The 19,785-nt window shown below is 45.9% G+C and overlaps 1 protein-coding gene and 1 pseudogene across 1 annotated transcript in view; one reads left to right on the top strand and one right to left on the bottom strand.

The window, feature by feature from the left end:
* The window catches only part of LOC134984282 (gastrula zinc finger protein XlCGF26.1-like), a 265,738-nt pseudogene that overhangs the window by 61,074 nt on the left and 184,879 nt on the right, over positions 1-19,785 (top strand).
* LOC134984283 (zinc finger protein 271-like) overlaps positions 1-19,785 on the bottom strand; it is a 162,797-nt gene that overhangs the window by 108,610 nt on the left and 34,402 nt on the right. Inside the window, exon 6 of the mRNA XM_063949906.1 lies at positions 3,584-4,976. Coding sequence (XP_063805976.1) covers positions 3,584-4,976 — 1,393 coding nt within the window. The remainder of the gene's footprint in view (positions 1-3,583; positions 4,977-19,785) is intronic.

Raw genomic sequence — 19,785 nt, 5'->3', positions numbered from 1 at the left:
GTTTCTGAGTAGCTTCAGACTTACTCGGCATCTGCAATCAGTTCAGTGCTTGTCGTTCCTGTGTAGACGTCACAAACACACCCAGTGTTCGCCCAGACACTCCCCCGTTTCTCCGGCCACTCCTGCGTTTTTTCCGGAAACTGTAGCGTTTTTCCCACACGCCCATAAAACGGCCTGTTTCCGCCCAGAAACACCCATTTCCTGTCAATCACATTACGATCGCCAGAGCGAAGAAAAAGCCGTGAGTAAAAATACTAACTTCTTAGCAAATTTACTTGGCGCAGTCGCAATGCGTACATTGCGCATGCGCGCAAAGTGGAAAATCGCTGCGATGCGATAAAAAATACAGAGCGAACAACTCGGAATGAGGGCCCTGGTACAGTCACCATATGATATGTAATAAACAGTCACATTGTACAATTTCCACGGCATTAATGATGTTTACTTCTGTTTTTTTCGGGTTGTCATGGCAACCGTGACCACTGGCCAATGAACGTCAGAGGATTTAAGCCAATGTGTCCGCTCCAAAGATATCTAAATGGGACGTGCTTTCAATTAAATAACTAAGCCAATGAGATTCAGCCCACCAGGTGACGCACTTCCCTTCCCAAGCGTTCCACTGGTGCCCGGATGTTACGTTTCCAACATGAAAATGGGATCGCCTGTGATTCGCATCTCCTTAGTATGCGTTCCACCGGCTCACAGGAATATGGCTGTGCGTTCCAAAACGTTGGAATATTTTACAATAGTGAATAATAAGGATTACCCCTAATTGTTATAGACCATTTTTTCTTAGATGATATATAAAGGGAAAATAGGATTTTATATACCTACCAGTAAATCCTTTTCTCGTAGTCCATAGAGGATGCTGGGGTCCATATTAGTACCATGGGGTATAGACAGGTCCACCAGGAACCATTGGCACTTTAAGAGTTTAACAATGTGGGCTGGCTCCTCCCACTAGATTTTACTAAAAGAGCTCTGTAGAGCTCCCCTAGCTGTGACCGGCTCCTCTGGGCTCATTTTCTAAACTGAGTCTGGTAGGAGGGGCATAGAGGCACGTGGAGGCCACACACACTACTGAGTCTGGTAGGAGGGGCATAGAGGCACGTGGAGGCCACACACACTACTGAGCCTCATTTTTACTTGTTTTAAGGACATTACATCAAAGTTGGATCATCCTGTAGTGTGTTTTTCCACTTTAATTTTGAGTGTGACTCCAAATCCAGACCTCCATGGGTTAATTAATTTGATTTCCATTGATCATTTTTGTGTGATTTTGTTGTCAGCACATTCAACTATGTAAAGAACAAAGTATTTCAGAAGAATATTTCATTCATTCAGATCTAGGATGTGTTATTTTAGTGTTCCCTTTATTTTTTTGGAGCAGTATACTTTACTCTGCACAACATGGATAAAATATCCTTTAAAGCACAGAAACAATTCAAGTTACATTATAGTATTGCAGGTAAGTAAAACAGATTCATATCAGGAGAGCCAAAACCCTATGGGGGCCATTCAGACCCAGCCGCAATAGCTGCCCGCAGCAGTTTGCTGGTGGTGGCAATATGCACATGCGCAGACACACACATTGTGGCCGCATCCCTGAGAAGTGAACGCGGGCGGGACAGGACCATTTACCAGGGGCTGCGTGATGTCACATCTGCGATCATCTCTGATTAACCCCCTATAAGCTTCCAGAGTGCACCTCATATCTCATCTTTTCCAAGTTACTACAAATGATATGAGATCGGTAGCAGCACTACTTTCAGGATTATTACACAGAACACACATAAAGGCTGACACAGCAAATAACAGTAACACACACAAGGGATTCATTAGAAATAAGGAAGCAGAATCATCATTAAGTCTAATTATCAACTGGTTCTGTGCGGGACCCATACCTCTTTACTGCCTCCAGCAGCCCCTGGTACTGTACTGTGACCATCAGCCCCGTCTCCCCCCACTACTGCCACCTGCTTTGTCTCCTTCCACTACTGCCACCACCCTGTCTCCCTACACAACTGCCACTCACCCCATATCCCCCACTACTACCTCCCTGTCTCTTTCCACTACTGCCACCACCCTGTCTCCCCCCACTACTGCCACCCACCCTGACTCCTCCCCACTGCTGCCACCACCCTGTCTCTTCCCACTACTGCCACCACCCTGTTTCCCCACACAACTGCGACCGGCCCCGTCTCCCCCCACTACTACCACAATGTCTCCTTCCACTACTGCCACCGCCCCATCTTCCCCCACTACTGCCACCACCCTGTCTCCCCAAATGCCACCCGCCCCTCCAGCTACTGCCACCCACCCCACCCCTGCCCTGTCTCCCGACACCTTAGCGCTGCTTGGGGACAATATTACCCACAGACAGTGCCTCCGGCAGCCCCCGCTACAGCACTACTGCCACCCGCCCCGTCTCCCCCCACTACTACCACCCTGTCTCCTTTCACTACTGTCACCACCCCATCTCCCCCCACTACTGCCACCGCCCTGTCTCCCCAAATGCCACCTTCCCCTCCAGCTACTGACACCCACCCCGCCTCCCCCCACTACTGCCATTGCCCTGTCTCCACTCTGACACCTTAGCGCTGCTTGGGGACAATATTACCTATAGACAGTGCCTCCGGCAGCCCCCGCTACAGCACTAGTGCCACCACCCTGTCTCCCCCTCTGACATCTCAGAACTTCTTGGGGATTCTTTGTACTGCTGGTAACAGTCCTTCATCTGCAGGTGGTAGAAAGCAGGGCAGTAAAGAGGCAGAAGCTGCTTCTGGTACCACGGACCCTGGTCATGTAGGGCTGGGAAAATCAGTAAGATTATGTAATAGTCACCATCTTACAGGCAGCCAGTGAAGGGAGCAGATAAAGGGTGTTATGTGGCAGGAAAGGGCAGGTTAGGTAACAGCCTGGCTGCTGCATTCTGTACAAGCTACAAGCGGTGCAATTCTTTTGCTGGGAGACCCAGGTAGAGGACATTGCAGTAGTCTATGTGTGATGATACAAGTACATGTATGACTGTACGTAGATCTTCTGAGGGAAATAAGTGCTGGAGTCTGGCAATGTTCCTCAGATGAGGATCTGATTGTGGCAGATACCGATATCTAAGTGTCACTCCACCATACAGAACACCAAGATTCCACACAGGATCAGCATTTTGTAACTCTGAACCCCCAAGCGCAAGTCTAGTTGGTTTGCAAAGCTGAGCTGTAGCCCTGCCCTTTGTTGGTGAGCTTCTATCACAAGGACCTGTTTCACCAGGACTGAGTCACAACCAACTGGCATCATCCACACTTGGAGCTCAGCTAGACAACCATTTAGGATTGGTACTGGGTTCTTAGTACCTGGAGCAAAAGACAGGTCATCGGCGTAGCAGTGGTAGATGAGGGCAAGACATCTGATTATTTCACCCAGTGGTAACATGTATATTGCAAAAAGCATAGGATAGGATAAGAACCTTGAAGAACAACGCATGGCAATGATGAGAATACTCCAGAAGATTAAAATGGTTCCTCACCTGAGTGATGTTTATTGTGTGCAAGAGCTGATTTATTTCTCAGAGTATAGAAATGGCCTCTCACCTGTGTGAGTTCGCTGATGTCTAACAAGATGTGATTTCTTTGTAAAACATTTCCCACACTCAGAGCAAGAAAATGGCTTCTCACCTGTGTGACTTCTGTGATGTATAACAAGATCTGATTTCTGTGCAAAACATTTCCCACACTCAGAACATGGAAATGGCTTCTCACCTGTGTGACTTTGCTGATGTGTAACAAGTTGGGATTTCCATGTAAAACATTTCCCACACTCAGAGCAAGAAAATGGCCTCTCACCTGTGTGAGTTCGCTGATGTCTAACAAGATATGATTTCTTTGTAAAACATTTCCCACACTCAGAGCAAGAAAATGGCCTCTCACCTGTGTGAGTTCGCTGATGTCTAACAAGATCTGATTTATGTGCAAAACATTTCCCACACTCAGAACATGCAAATGGCTTCTCACCTGTGTGACTTCTGTGATGTACATTAAGATCTGATTTGTGTGTAAAACATTTCCCACACTCAGAACATGGAAATGGCTTCTCACCTGTGTGACTTCTGTGATGAATAACAAGATCTAATTTCCGTGCAAAACATTTCCCACACTCAGAACATGGAAATGCCTTCTCACCTGTGTGACTTCTGTGATGTATAACAAGATCTGATTTCCGTGTAAAACATTTCCCACACTCAGAGCAAGAAAATGGTTTCTCACCTGTGTGACTTCTGTGATGTCTAACAAGATGTGATTCCCGTGAAAAACATTTCCCACACTCAGAACACGGAAATGGCTTCTCACCTGTGTGGCTTTGCTGATGTCTAACAAGATGTGATTTCCGTGAAAAACATTTCCCGCACTCAGAGCAAGAAAATGGCTTCTCACCTGTGTGGCTTTGCTGATGTCTAACAAGATGTGATTTCCATGGAAAACATTTCCCACACTCAGAGCAAGAAAATGGCTTCTCACCTGTGTGACTTCTGTTATGTATAACAAGATGTGATTTCGATACAAAACATTTCCCACACTCAGAACATGGAAATGGCTTCTCACCTGTGTGACTTTGCTGATGTGTAACAAGTTGTGAATTTTGTGTAAAACATTTCCCACACTCAGAACATATCAGTGGCATTTCACCTGCCTTACCTGTGTGTGGGTTAATACGCTTTGTGTTCTGTGTAAAACATTTGGCATCTATAGAACAGGGAAACACTGTATCTACTGTCAGAGCTGTAACAGATGCACCAATATCAGAGTGATCAGGAGAACATTTCCCAGGATCAGAGGGATCAGCTGATAGAGCTGGATGTACAATTGGGATAATGGGATTATCTCCTGGAGATTCCTGTATACTGTCATGATCTTTTATGTCACAATCCGGGGATAACATTAGATGTCCTTCTGAGATATTCCTGCTTGTGTGTCCATCTGCTGGAAATAAAATACATTATGGAAATGTGACATTTTCTGTAACAATATTAATCTTGTAAACAATAGGAGAAGACGACTCTCTGGGACACTTAATTGTAAATGTGTGTATATAATAAAACATAACTTTTAATGAAGGCTTTATAATATTGTGTCTCGTACTATCATTGTGTTCACCCTCCTGAGAACACTCACATTAACAAATGTAATATTATAATAAGACTTAGATATATCTCTCTCTTGTACTGGTAACCTAACCATGAAGTATAAATGGAGATGTAGTCACTCGCCAAATCCTATGTCAGCACCAATGTAAAACAATGGATGGGGAACATATCGTATGAATTGGAGATTCTAGATGAACAATAACATCAGTCATATGAGCTGATGGATCAGAGAAATGTCTCCTAACGTTACTCCTGGAAGCATTGGTAAGGTAGCATTCCTTTATGTGTGTGCTCATACGCTGGTAAGCCTGTACACGTGTTACTCACCCTTATATAAGGTATATTGCTACAGCAGAGTAGGTGTGGAATAAGGATATTTTACATGCAATACACCATATAATACCCTGCAATTATCATCATCTGCTAGGTAATAATCTACTTTCTCTTACGTCCTAGAGGATGCTGGGGTCCATTTAATACCATGGGGTATAGACGGGTCCTTTGGGAGCCATTGGCACTTTAAGAGTTTAATAGTGTGGGCTGGCCCCTCCCTCTATGCCCCTCCTACCAGACTCAGTTTAGAAAATGTGACCGGAGGAGCCGGTCACAGCTAGGGGAGCTCCTAGGAGTTGTTTATTTTCTAGAGTTAGTTAGGTTACAGGAAGGCTGCTGGCAACAGCCATCCTGCTTCGTGGGACTTAGGGGGGGGGCAGTAGGAACCAACTTTCTGAAGAGTTAATGGTTCTCTAGTCTGCTGACAAGACACTGAGCTCCTGAGGGTGCTGATCGCAAACCCACGAGGTGACTGCTCTCTCCCGCAGCATGGCCGCCACCCCCTAACAAAGCCAGAAGAAAGAAGAGTGATGAGTACAGCGCCAGCATCCCGGTTAGCGGGTCACCGGTGGGTAAACAGGCCCCGATCCAAGCCCCGAGGGACACTCTGCTAGGTCCACTTTGTTCATATTAAAGAACACATTCTACAGGCTGCTTTGTATTCCTCATCCACAGATGAGTGCCTGGATAATCTGTAGAAATTTCTAGATATTTCTCCTGTGACGCTAGCCAAAAGGCGTCTATTCCACCCAAGGAAATGTACAATACAAATGGGTATTTCCTACTAAGGTTATTGTAATGTGAAACGGCGTCTTCGCAGTGATACCTTCACCCGAGGATGGCTCTGCTATTCTGAAAACATAGGATTTTAATACCTACCGCTAAATCCCTTTCTCGTAGTTAATAGGGGATACTGGGATGGTCTTAGTACCATGGAGTATAGATGGGGTCCATTGGAGGATGGCACTTTAAAACTTCTTCAGAGTGTGCTGGCTCCTCTCCTCTATGCCCCTCCTGCAGCCTCAGTCTAGGAAAACTGTGCCCGAGGAGACGGACATACTTTGAAAGGCGGAAAAGAGACAAGAAAGTGGTGAGAGAACGAACCAGCACACAACATAACAAGAGGATAGCAACACTAACCACAACTTGAAAATAGGGACAGCAAAAGCAGACCCAAACTACAACACACAAGAACAACTCTTGCTGGAAAAATCAAAGCACAGAGGCTGGTGCCCAGTATCCCCTATGGACTATGAGAAAAGGATTTACCGGTAGATATTAAAATCCTATTTTCTCTAATGTCCAAGGGGATACTGGGTTGGTCTTAGTACCATGGGGAAGTTCCAAAACTCCAAACTGGGTGGTAGAGTGCTGAGACCCCATCAAAACTGATTGGTCAAACTGAAGATCCTCAGTAGCCAAGGTGTTGAACCTTTAAAACTTTACAGCATGTTCGAACACAACCAAGTAGCTGCCTAGCATAACTACAAAGCCGAAACACCCCGGGCAGCCACCTAGGAAGAACCCACTGACTGTGTGGAGTGGGCCTGAACAGAACTTGGCAGCGGCAAAGCCGCTGAAGAGTGAGCCTGTTGGATCGTAAGCCTGATCCAACACGCAATAGACTGCTTCGAAGCAGGACAACCAATCTTTGAAGCATCATAGAGAACAAAGAGCGAGTCTGATTTTCTGAGAATAGCTGGCCTCTTGGCATAAATCTCCAAAGCCCGAACCACGTCCAAGGACATTGGTGTAACAGACGTGCCAGTGACAACCAGAACCACCACCGGCCAATTGATATGAAATGCTGGCACCACCTTAGGTAAGAATGTCTAGCGAGTTTTAAGCACCGCTCTATCACTGAGGCCAAGGCTAACAACATGATAGCCTGCCATGTCAAATACTCCATGTCCACCTTGTGGAAAGGTTCAATCAAACCGATTGGAGAAAGGCCAGAACCAAATTGAGAACTCACGGTGCTGTGGTAGGCACAAAGGGTGGTCGAATATGAAGGACCACTGGGAGAACGGCCAATTGTTCCCTGGAAGAAAAAGACAAGGCTGAGATTTTTCACTTTTATGGAGCCTAAACGTAGGCCCACATCCACAACAGCCTGCAGGAAGTGCAAGAAATGTACCAGATGAAAATCCACAGCAGAATACGGTTGACCTTCACACCAAGAGACACATTTCTTCCATATGCGATGGTAATATTTCGATGCGACCATCTGGCCGGCTTTCAGCATAGTCGAGATAACCTTGCCCGGAATCTCTTTACTGGCAAAAATCCTCCCAATATACTTCCATTGCATCAAACGTAGCCGTGGTAAGTCTGGATAGACGAATGGCCCTTGTGTAAGATGATCACCCTGAATTGGCAGAGGCCAGGGGCCTACGAGTAATAAGGCTAAAATGTGTACATACCAGGCCCTGTGGGGCCAGTCTGGGGCAATCAGAATTGCCTGAACTCTGTCCCTTTAAGTCTTTTGAGAACTCTTGGAATTAGAGGAACTGGAGGCAACAAGTACACCAACCGGTAAATCCACGGTTTCGCCAAAAGCGCCCACTGCTGTGGCCTGTGGATCCCTCATCCCAGAACAGTAACGCAGAAGCTTCTTGGTGAGCTGAGAAACCAACAAGTTGATTTGCGGGTAGCCCCACCGATGAAATATCTGCTGAAACACTTGCGGGTAGAGACCCCATTCCCCCAGGTGCAGATTGTGTCTACTGAGGAAGTCTGCTCCCCAATTGTCTACTCCCGGAATTAATATGTCAGAAATGGCCTTGGGATTCCGCTCCACCCAGAGGAATATCTGTGACACCTCCCTCATTGCAGCTCTGCTGTTTGGACCTCCTTGTTGGTTTATGTACGCCACAGTTGGTGCGTTTTCCGACCATACCTGTATGGCCTGATACTGAAGGATATAAAGAGGTCAGCAGAAGGGCACTGTAAATCGCCCTGAGTTCCAAAACATTTATCAGAAGGGAAGCTTCTTGATCAGACCACCTTCATTGGAACCGAGCCCCTAGTGTCATTGCACCCCAATTATGGAGGCTTGCATCCTTTGTCAGCAGAATCCAATGATGAATTCCGAAGTGTTGACCCTCTGGAAGGGAGATCAGCAACCACCATAAGAGGGAAATCCTGGCGTTTCGTGTAAGGCATATCATCTGGCGTACGTGCAGATGTGACCCAGACCATTTGTCCAGCAGATCCAGATGGAATGGTCATGCATGGAATCTTCCGTACAAAATTGCATCGTAGGAGGCCATCATCTTTCCCAGTAAGCGTATGCAAAGATGTACCGAGATTTTGTTAAGCTTCAAAATGGAACATACCATCGTCTGAATTATCTTTGCCTTGTCCATAGGAAGGAACACCTTCTGAGACACCGTGTCCAGTATCATTATCAGGAACTGAAGCCTCTGCGTAGGTTCTAGGTGGGATTTCTGCAGATTGAGAATCCACCCATGATCCGTGAGTAGTCGTGTTGGAAGGCTGATCTTTTCCATCAACTGTGCTCTGAATATAGCCATTATGAAGAGATCATCAAAGTTAGGAACGATGTTCACTTCCTGCTTGTGGAGTTGTAGCAACATCTCTGCCATCACCCCTGATAACACCATCAGTGTCGATGAGAGAGCGAAAGGCAAGGCCTGAACCTGGTAATAACTGTCCTGCAGTGCAAACCTGAGGTAAGCCTGAAGAGGTGGCCATATTGGGATACGCATCCTTAATATCCAGAGAAACCAGGAATTTCCCTTCTTCCATGTCATGCTTGGCTTGAGTTGGGGATCTGACGACTGATAATTGACTGAGGGAGCAGCTATCGGCAAAGGAAGGAAACAAGGTGGCTGAATGCAGTTCTTACTCATGGATTGAAGACTTAGGCCCGAAGATGTAGAGCGGTAGGCAATGAGGACAATGACCCGGAATGATACACTGAAGAAAGAGGAATTCAGTTTTAATGAGACCTCAATCATACACAACGACTAGGAGAGAAGTCTGAGTGAATTCTGAAAGACGAAAGGTTAGTGATTTGTAAACGATGCTGAAGAATACTGAATGAAGAAGTGACTTGTGATTTGTAAACGATGCTGAAGAGAGGATCGCTGTGAGCACCATCAGCAAATGGAGACCCTCTACCAGATAGAGGGCCCAGTGGTTAAACCACAAGAGCAGGTGGACTGGGAGCAAAGGACTGCAATAACAGAACTGACCACCAGGTGGAAACAACAGAACTAGGATACCGGGGGTTAACCTGGGGGCACAGAGTTCAGGGCACCCTACAGCAGCAAGTAACTTGAAGTACAGGCAACATAGCTAAGCATCAACCCCTTTTTATAAGTGAAGGCTGTACCGGATTGGCTGGACGTGAACTGGAATACCTATTGTCTTGGATTGGTCTCCAACATGGTGGCTCCCCGCACAGAGGACACATGTGGAACCAGCACACAGCCACTACCTCTGGCCTCAGCCTCCCAGACGCTGCACTCCAGCAACAGGACACTCGGAAACAGACACCTCCGGCTGCCATGCTCCGCTCCCCAGGACCCGGACCCCGGCCTCCAGACACCCGGCAGCCACATCGGAGGACCTTGCTGCTGTAGTTCCTATCCATCGCAGTGACACAAGTCAGCTAAGAGGAAGGCCGCAGGGACCAGAACCGGTGGTAAGACTCCAGATGCTGACAGTACCCCCCTTTTTAGGGTGGTCTCCGAACACCCACGCTGCTTAGTGGGATTCTTGGCATAACTCAGTCTTGGAGCATGAACATCCTCTGCAGCCACCCAAGATCTTTCCTCCGGACCATATCTTCTCCAATCTATGAGACACTGGAGACGACCATACCTCTTGCGGAAGTCAAGAAACTTATGAACCTCTAATTCCTCATTTTGAGCAGCTTGAACCTTCGGAGGTTAAGGGAAAGCTGCCCAAAAATGATTTAGTACAGGAGACTTTAGCAGAGAAATGTGAAAGGCATTGGGAATTTTCAAATAGGGAGGCAGTTTCACCCTGTAAGAAACAGGATTCAACACTCTTAATAGGATACGGACCGATGAATCTTGGAGCAAACTTTTTGTAGGAACTTTGAGTCTGAGTTCTCTGGTGGTTATCCAAACACGATCTCCCACTTTGAGACTAGGAACAGCCCTATGTTTCCGATCAGCGCAGGTCTTTTATTTCTGGGAAGTCTTAAGTAGCGCCTTATGAATTTGTCTCCAAATCTTAGTGAACTGATGAAAAGCGGATTCACCAGCAGGAACCTCAAGAGGTGGAATTGGTAGAAGAATGATATAGGTTATAGTATGCAAACTCAGCAAATGGGAGGTAATCCATCCAGTCTTCCTGAGCAGGGGACATGAACATCCGTAAGAAAGTTTCCAGATCTTGGTTGACTCTTTCAGTCTGTCTGTCAGTCTGGGGATGGTAGGCTGAAGAGAAGTTCAACCTGATTCCTAGGACAGAGCTGAGAGCTTGGCGACGAATTAAGGACCCTGATCAGAAACTATTTCCTGTGGAAAGCAATGCAAATGAAAAATCTATGAGAAAAACAATTTGGATAGTTGAGGAGCAGAGAGAAGACCGGTGAGGGGTATGAAGTGAGCCATCTTCGAACACCATTCCACAATGACCCAAATGGTGTTATGCCCTCTGGAGACCGGCAAATCGGTTATGAAATCCATAGAGATGCGAGTCCAAGGCTTTTGAGGTGTTGGAAGTGGATGAAGAAGACCTGAGGGAGATGCTTGTGGACTTTTATGTTGAACACATTTAGAAAAGGCTGCTACAAATTCAAAGACATCCTTTTTAAGATGAGGCCACCAGTAGAATCGCTGAATGAACTGGAGAGTCTTAAGACCACCGGCATGACCCATGAAAGATGAAGAATGAGCCCACGTAAGCTATTTCCTGCAACATTTTGGTGCTACAAAAGTTCTCCCTGGAGGAGGTAGAGGAACAGTACGAGTTGAAGCAAATGAAGCTGGAATCAGAATAAACTGTTTCTCAGAGGAGTTGAGTGAATCATCTGTTTGAAAAGAATGAGAGTGCATCTGCTCTTTGATTTAAGGTTCCTGGGCAGTTAAAGAGTTTAAAGGAGAACCGAGAGAAGAAGAGAGCTCACCTGGCTTGCCATCGGTTTAAACAATGAGTTTAAACAATGGGTTTAAGCCATCATGGAAGGACTTGGAGGAGAAGACGGGATGGGAGAAGATTCTGAATGATCAAGACTGGGGCTCAATGTTAGTTGATTAGGAAGAAGAAAAGGTTTCAAGTCAGTTTGAGAGGATTCCTGTTGAGGATGAGGTTTAGCTTTCTTATGAGATGATTTTCCAGTTCTGCCCATTCTTCAGCATAACATTACGTAGATTAGAGAACAAGGTCAGGAGGCCAGTAGTGACATAGCAGAAGTATTGAAGTGTGGAAATAGGGAGACATCAGTGAGCATAGACCCCCAGTGGCCATCGGTTACAGAAACATTGTGAGGTCAGTTGTTTATGGGTAATAGCAAGAAGGTGCCATCCTTGGGCTGTAAAGTAATTTATAGGAGCCAGCAACTGGAGCCTGCTACTGTCCTGGGCATATGGACTGTTACGTCGTAGCTATACTGATGCCCCCCATTGGATCTTACGGTGATTGAGGGGAGCAGGAGGGAAAAAAACCCCAGCAGCAAACAGTATGGAGGATGTAGTCAGCACAGTCTGCCACCAGAGGGAGCCGACAGAGCAGGAGTGGAGGCCAGGCAATAGTAATAATAAGCAGTTCAGGCGACCACTTACTGCCCAGGTAGGGCTGCAGCGGCAGAAGTCCCTGTTGGAAATCACAGAGACTGTAGTGAAGGGCACTGATCATGGGCTGGCAGTGTCTGTAGCTCCCAGAGATGCGGCTGGTTTCAGGAGGGCATGTGGCTATATTGCCAGTTTTCAAGATGGCACTTCTGGCAGGGAAGCCCAGATCAGAAAAACCTTGGCGGGTGAACCAGGTCAGTAATAAGGCAGGAGAGGAGAGGGTAAAGTTTGTGGGTTGGCAGCGCTAATAATGAAGTGATCGGATTAGTATATTTTAACAATTTATTTCTAATAAAAACATATATAATAAACAATTACTCTCCTCATGTTTAAAATAAATGAGTATATAAAACACATCACATTCAGTTCGTCCTATAGCTGTTAGGATCACTCGGTGTCTGTTCCTTTAAGATGCCCAGAAACATCCACTGATTTATACAGAGGTTTGATTGATATAGCACAGTTCGGTTTTTAGTATAGTTACAAGTCACCGCCTTAGAGGTGGAAAGGCTTCCATGTGTAGCAGTCCATATTAGATAGGAGAGGGTACTAGGATGCAGTGGCACAGGGTAGCGTATCTGGCTGCACAGGAACCCCACGTGTATGTCCTCTATAATTCACAGCTCCGCCAGATTCCCCCATAGCACCATGGGTTAGGAGGAGAGGGGGAGATGCCGGAACACTGCTGGAGTGATGACAGGCAAGCGCTCCGTGTATTCCCCGCTGCCACGACTCAGGGCTTCAACGGCCGGACAGTAGGAGAAAGCAGGCTGCAGGCGGGTGAGCTGACTAACCTGACGCGTCCCTGCTGAGGCCACCAATCCCCGTAGTATGTGCCACATCAGATGCCGGGAAAGCAGCTCCGCTCCATGTCTCCCGCCGCAGTCACCGCTGATCCCCAGTCAGCCTCTCCACACGACTCCATCAGCACGGCTAGGCACAAGAGTGGACAGGGCACACAGCCCTCGGTGAGTAGCAGCGCTACCTCACTGAGGTCCAGTCTGTGGTGGGATCACTGCACAATTTCAGTCCGCAGCTTCGGATCCGGGCGTAGGCCGCAACCTGCAAAAGCTAAATGAATGGCTCCCCGGCGACGCAACCTACACACCAGGGTGTCAAAACACACAGAGGGGCAAGAAAGGGCCAGAAAGAGCCCATAGGACAGCTGTAAAAGGCAGAAAGGACCTATATAAGCAGGTGCTCATTTATCCTGTTTCCTGCTGCCTTTCCAGTCAGGCCACACCCCCCGTGACACCTTTTATTGATGTTGAAAACAAAAGTAATGTAGATTTTCGCACCAATCTAAGACCTGCAAATCTACTTTGGGAGCCACCTCCCTTTTTTTAAACATTCCCCAGCTGGACGAGGATAATTGGAATTCCATTTCCTGGAACTCTAACTTCCTACTGGGCGTAACCCAAAATTTCCATCAGCTGTTTTGGGATGTTTAAACACAGTTGTCTTAGTTTTTATAGTTTTTAACACAGGCTCTGCTGCCTTTTCTAAAGATGGAATGGCTTACATAGAACTAATTAGCTCAGGTATGTCAGGTATGTCCAGACCTTCCGAAGTGCAATGAGTCCTCATCCTCCAACGAATCCTCATCTAAAACATGTGTAGACTGTGAAGATGTTGTATCATGTCTATGTGATTTACTTACCACCAGCCTTTCAGCCTGCTGTTTTGAGAGGCTGACAATTCCCTAGGTGTATAAAACCTCAGAATGAATGTTGCATGTATGGGTTAATAGGGAATAGCTACATTGGATAATGTCTGTGCAAAGTAGCCCATGAAGGTTTACCAGAACCTGTGCCTGCCTCACTTGTACACGTGGGTAAGCGTTGTCGCGACCCGGCGGGGAGTTGTTGGAGCGACTCTACGGTGCATACAAGATGCTTTTTTAGAAAGATCACTCAAAAAAATTAGTAATACTATAAAAATAAAATAAGAAAACTTATGGCTCCTGCCGCACCAAACAAAATAGACGTTATGGTAAGAACTTACCGTTGATAAAGTGATTTCTCCTATGTCCACAGGTATCCACAGGATAACATTGGGATATGCCGAAGCGACAGCGGAAATGGCACCAAACAGTCACAAGCTTTCTGGCCTCCAAGGATGCATCGGGGCTCTTGCATATAATCCCGCCCACTGACTCAGTCAAATCAGTTGTTTCCACAGCAATTTAGGCAGGAACATCATGTAGAACCCTGTTCAGGCGATAAGAACACACATGCACACCCTTCCATACAAGAGGGAAGAGGTTTAGTGATTGTAAAGATCCTCAAATCAGGTGGGTCAGGGTGGGATTCCTGTGGACATAGGAGAAATCACGTTATCAACGGTAAGTTCTTACCATAACGTCTACTTCTCCGGCTGGGTCCACAGGTTATCCACAGGATAACATTGGGATTCCCAAAGCCATTTTTAGTGGTGGGGACGCTCCTGATTAGACAGGAGAACCTTTCGTCCGAATTTAGCGTCATGAGAGGCAAAAGTATCCAAGGCGTAATGTCTAATGAAAGTGTTAATGGAAGACCATGTGGTTGCCTTACAAATCTGTTCTGCTGAAGCACCATGTTGTGCCACCCAAGAAGGACCTACCTTATGTGTAGTGTGTAGAGACATTAGCCGGAACAGGGAGATCAGCACGAGAATAAGCTTCTGAAATTACCATTCGGAGCCATCTTGCCAGCGTCTGTTTACTAGCAGGCCATCCTCTTCTGTGAAATCCGTAGAGAATGAAGAGAGAATCTGTCTTTCTGATGGCACTAGTACAATCCACGTAGATTCTTAACGCATGGACCTCGTCCAGCGACGTTTCTCCCACAGAAAGTCCCGATACCTGAAAAGCCGGGACTACAATCTCTTCGTTAAGGTGAAATTTTGAGACCACCTTCGGAAGATAACCAGATCTAGTTCTGAGAACTGCTTTATCTGGAAAAAAGATCAGAAAAGGAGACTTACACGATAGTGCTCCTAAATCTGACACTCTTCTAGCTGACACCATTGTCAGTAGAAAGAGAACTTTAGCCGTCAACCATTTAAGATCTGCTCTCTTAAGCGGTTCAAACGGAGGTCCCTGAAGGATTTTAAGAACCAGATTCAAATACTAGGGAACTGCAGGAGGAACAAAAGGTGGTTGAATGTGTATCACTCCCTGAAAGAAAGTACGCACATCCTGTAAGTCAGCAATCTTTTTCTGAAACCATAAAGTTAATGCTGATACCTGAACTCTCAAGGAAGCCATCCAAAATCCTGGATACTTTAAAAGATCTTGGATCCAAACTTTTCGCTACATCAATGAGTATAGGCTTGCCATATTCGATGATAAATACGAGCTGAAGAAGGTTTTCTTGCTCTAAGCATAGTTTGAATTACTTGTTTTGAAAATCCTCTTGCTTCTAAGATAGAGGTCTCAACAGCCACGCCGTCAAAGACAGACGATCCAGATGACTGTGATAACAAGGACCCTGCATTAGTAGATCTGGACGTTGAGGGAGCAGTATTGGAGCTTCCACGGACATCCTTAGCAGATCTGTGTACCAATGCCTTCTGGGCCAAGCTGGAGCTATTACAATTATGTCTCCCTTTGCTTTATTTTCCTCACTACCCTGGGTAACAGGGAGACTGGAGGAAACAGATATGCTAGACGAAACTCCCAATTCACTGACAGTGCGTCTACAAGGATTGCTCCAGAATCCTTTGTTTTTGATCCGTATATCGGAACTTTGTTGTTCAGATGGGATGCCATGAGATCTATCCCTGGCAACCCACATCTGTTTACTATGGTCTGAAACACTTCTGGATGAAGTGCCCATTCGGTTTCCTGAATAGTTGTCGACTGAGAAAATCCACTTCCCAGTTCAGCACTCCTGGAACAAACACTGCTGACAATGCTGGAAGATGGAGTTCTGCCCACCTTAGTATGTGAGTTACTTCCTCCATCAGTCTTTTGCTGTGAGTTCCTCCCTGATGATTGAAGTACGCTACTGCTGTAGCATTGTCTGAGCGAATCTAGACTGGTCTTCCTTGCAGACTGTCCTTTGCCCGAACTAGAGCCATGTATATGGCCCTTATTTGCAACAGATTTATTGGCAGGCGACTTTCCCTTTATGGTCCATTTTCCCTGAAACCAGAGGCTTTCGAACACCGCTCCCCAGCCCTGAAGACTGGCATCTGTTGTCAGGATTTGCCAATCCGTTACCCAAAAAGGTCTCCCCTTGCTTAGATGGTCTGTCTGTAGCCACCAAGCTAGAGACCTTCTTACATCTACTGGAAGATTAATCAGCTGTCTTATTATTGTCTGATGTCTTCCGTTCCATCGAGTCAGAATGAGATGCTGTAGAGGTCTGGAGTGGAATTGTGCATATTCCACCATGTCGAAGGTTGACACCATCAGACCCAACAGTCACATTGCTGCATGGACTAATATTGTCTGACTGTGCAACAACTCCTGAGTCAATACTTGCACCTTGGATATCTTTTTCCATGGTAACAAAATTCTCTGTAGACCTGAATCCAATATGGCCCCCAAATGAACCATCAGTTGTGACTGATTAAGAGACGACTTTTCCCAGTTTATGAGCCACCCGTGTCTTTGTAGACAAACTATTGTCTGTTGAAGATGGCTCAAAAGTAATTCCTGAGATTGTGCCAGGATTAAAAGATTGTCAAGGTATGGAAATATTCTTATCCCCTGCTTGCGGAGATAAGCTGCCATAACCACCATAATTTTGGTTAACACCCTGAGAGCTGTTGCTAGCCCGAAGGGCAAAGCCTGGAACTGAAAATGTTGCTTGAGGATGGCAAACTGGAGGTAACACTGATGAGACTGTGCTATAGGCACATGTAGGTAAGCATCCTGTATATCTAGAGATACCATGTAATCTCCCGGTTCCATGGCCAAAACTATGGAGCGTAATGTCTCCATGTGGAACCTTGGAAACCAAATGTATTTGTTTAACATTTTGAGATTGAGAATGGGTCGGAATGACCCATTTGGCTTCTGCATCAAAAATAGATTGGAGTAAAACCCCTGTCCCCATTGTGTCGGGGGTACTGGGATAATTACACCAGACTGAAGCAGTTTCTGAACCGCTTCCTGCAGGGCACTGGCCTTCGACTCTATTCGAGATGGACTGGTGCAAAAAAACCTTTGAGGAGGCTGCCTCTTGAAGGGGAAACCGTAACCGAGAGATACCACCTTCTGCACCCAAGCATCTGTCGTCCACTGCTGTCATATATGTGCATATTGAAGGAGTCGGCCCCCAACCCTGGAAACCTCCAGGCGGAGGCCCGTACCCTCAGACTGATGGCTTCTGTTCTAGCTTGGAGCCGGCCGTCTATTGGCCCATTGCTTCCTATCCCTAGTTGACTTATTGAACTGGCATTGCTTAGGTTCTTCTTTCCCTTTTGCTATGCCTTGCCATCGAAATGGCCGAAATTTCGAACCCCTAGTCTTAGGGTTATAACTAGCCGGAAATCTGACCTTCTTGGATTCAGCTTCCGATTCTAGAATATCTGTCAATGGTTTTCCAAACAGAATATCACCAGCGAAAGGCAGAGCTTCCAGAACCTTCTTGGATTCTGCGTCCCCTTTCCAAGTACGTAGCCAAACTGCTCTGCGAGCAGCTACTGTCAAGGATGATGCTTTACAAGCAATTGTACCCATATCAATTGCTGCTTCTTCCAAATATTGCGCAGCTTATTTTATACGGCCTAAAAGAGATTCCGCCTCCCATGTGGAAGGGGAGAGGCCTTTTTCTAGTTTCTCCGCCCATTCTACCATCGCTCTCGTCATCCAGGCTGAAGCCATAGCTGGCCTTACTACAGCCCCCGAGAGAGAAAAAAATATTTTTCAATAAACCATCTATTCTTCTATCTGTAACATCAGTCAGTGAAGTAGACGGCAATGGTAAAACAGAGTTACGCACAAGTCGCACTACATGTGCATCTACTTTAGGAGGAACTTCTCTTTTTGAACAATCCGCAGCTGGAAAAGGATAATAAGAATCCCATTTTTTCGGAATCTTGTATTTTTTACCAGGCGGTGCCCAAGATTCTTCCATCATTTCCGTCAGATCTTCTGATACTGGAAATTCAGTCCTAACTGTCTTTGTTCGTTTAAACACAGGTGCTTTAGATTTTGACACTGTCTTGGCTGATTCCTCCAAAGAGAGAATAGCCTTCATTGCATCAATAAGCTCAGCTATATCCTCTGAGCTAAAACCCTCCGACTAATCATCATATGGGGTATTAGAATACACTGTATCCTCATCTGTTGTATCATCTTGTGTAGTCTGCAACATGGATGTATCTACCATGGTCCTAACAGCCTGGCTACTTGTAGAAGCTACTGGAACCAAACCATAAGGAGGGAGCTGCATATATGGGTTAATAGTGTAACCTATTCCCTGGGGTGGAACTGCAGGAGTTAATCTGTCCAATATTGCAGACAAGGTCTGCGCGAACATACTCCATGGTGGCTCTACTGGTTGTTGAACCGGAGCCTGCTTTTTACTTTGCCGATGTGCATAACAGTTTGTACATAACCCATCATAAGTAATAAACTGTTCCATTCCTTCTAAAATCCCCGTTTTACAAGATAAACATGTTAAGGATGTAGGAGTGCCTCAATTTTTCCCGTGTTTACCAACTACACAATTTGTGACTGAGAATCATATATATATATATATATATATATATATATATATATAGAAGTAAAATCAATCTGACCACAACCGTGCACCTGAATTGAGGTTCAGAATAAAACTGACAACATATAAAAGTCAGCAATCATACTAGCAGTCAGTCACATGTTAAATATTAAACATTGTCATATGAGAATATAATCAACCACAAACAATTACTTTACAAGTAAGTAGGAGTACAATTACTGTATTTATGTTTTAACAGCTATTATAACAAGTTTTTCAGACATATTATGCAGAAAACATACAGTACTGTACAGGCCTCATATGCACTATGTACCAAAATTAACAATTCATACTAACAAGTAGAAGGAATTTTAGTACTGTATAACCCTTACTCAGTAGAGTGGGATACAGGGAGACTCACCCCACTTCCATGATCTATCAATACGCTCGAAAGACGCTGAGTAGATTCAGACACTGCTAGTGTACACTACCGCTCCGGTAACTGATGAGAGACACAGACGCTCAATAACGGACACAGACGCTCAGTGAACGATAAGTGTATGCAGACGCTCCTGTGTGCGACCCGGTCTAGGCGGAAACTCTAGTGTACACCATCGCAGCGGCCCAAGCTGCGACCGAGTACCCTCGTTGTAGCGTCTGAGACGGAAGTGAGGTCATCAGTTCATGGACGGGAGATGCACGGAAACTGGTCTTGAACTGGGGGGATGGGTGACCAGGAGAGCGTCTGACTCCCCCTGCTGACATAAACTCTAGGGATCGCGGCCTCAACCTAGTCCTGGCACCTATGGTCCCTAAAGCATAGCGCTGTTGCACTTAAGGTAAGCGTTACCTGGTGGAGAGT

The sequence above is a fragment of the Pseudophryne corroboree genome (assembly GCF_028390025.1).
Source record: "Pseudophryne corroboree isolate aPseCor3 chromosome 3 unlocalized genomic scaffold, aPseCor3.hap2 SUPER_3_unloc_47, whole genome shotgun sequence".
Classification (NCBI taxonomy): Eukaryota; Metazoa; Chordata; class Amphibia; order Anura; family Myobatrachidae; genus Pseudophryne; species Pseudophryne corroboree.
The sequence above is the reverse complement of the archived record's forward strand: the minus strand, read 5'-3'. Positions and strand labels throughout refer to the sequence as shown.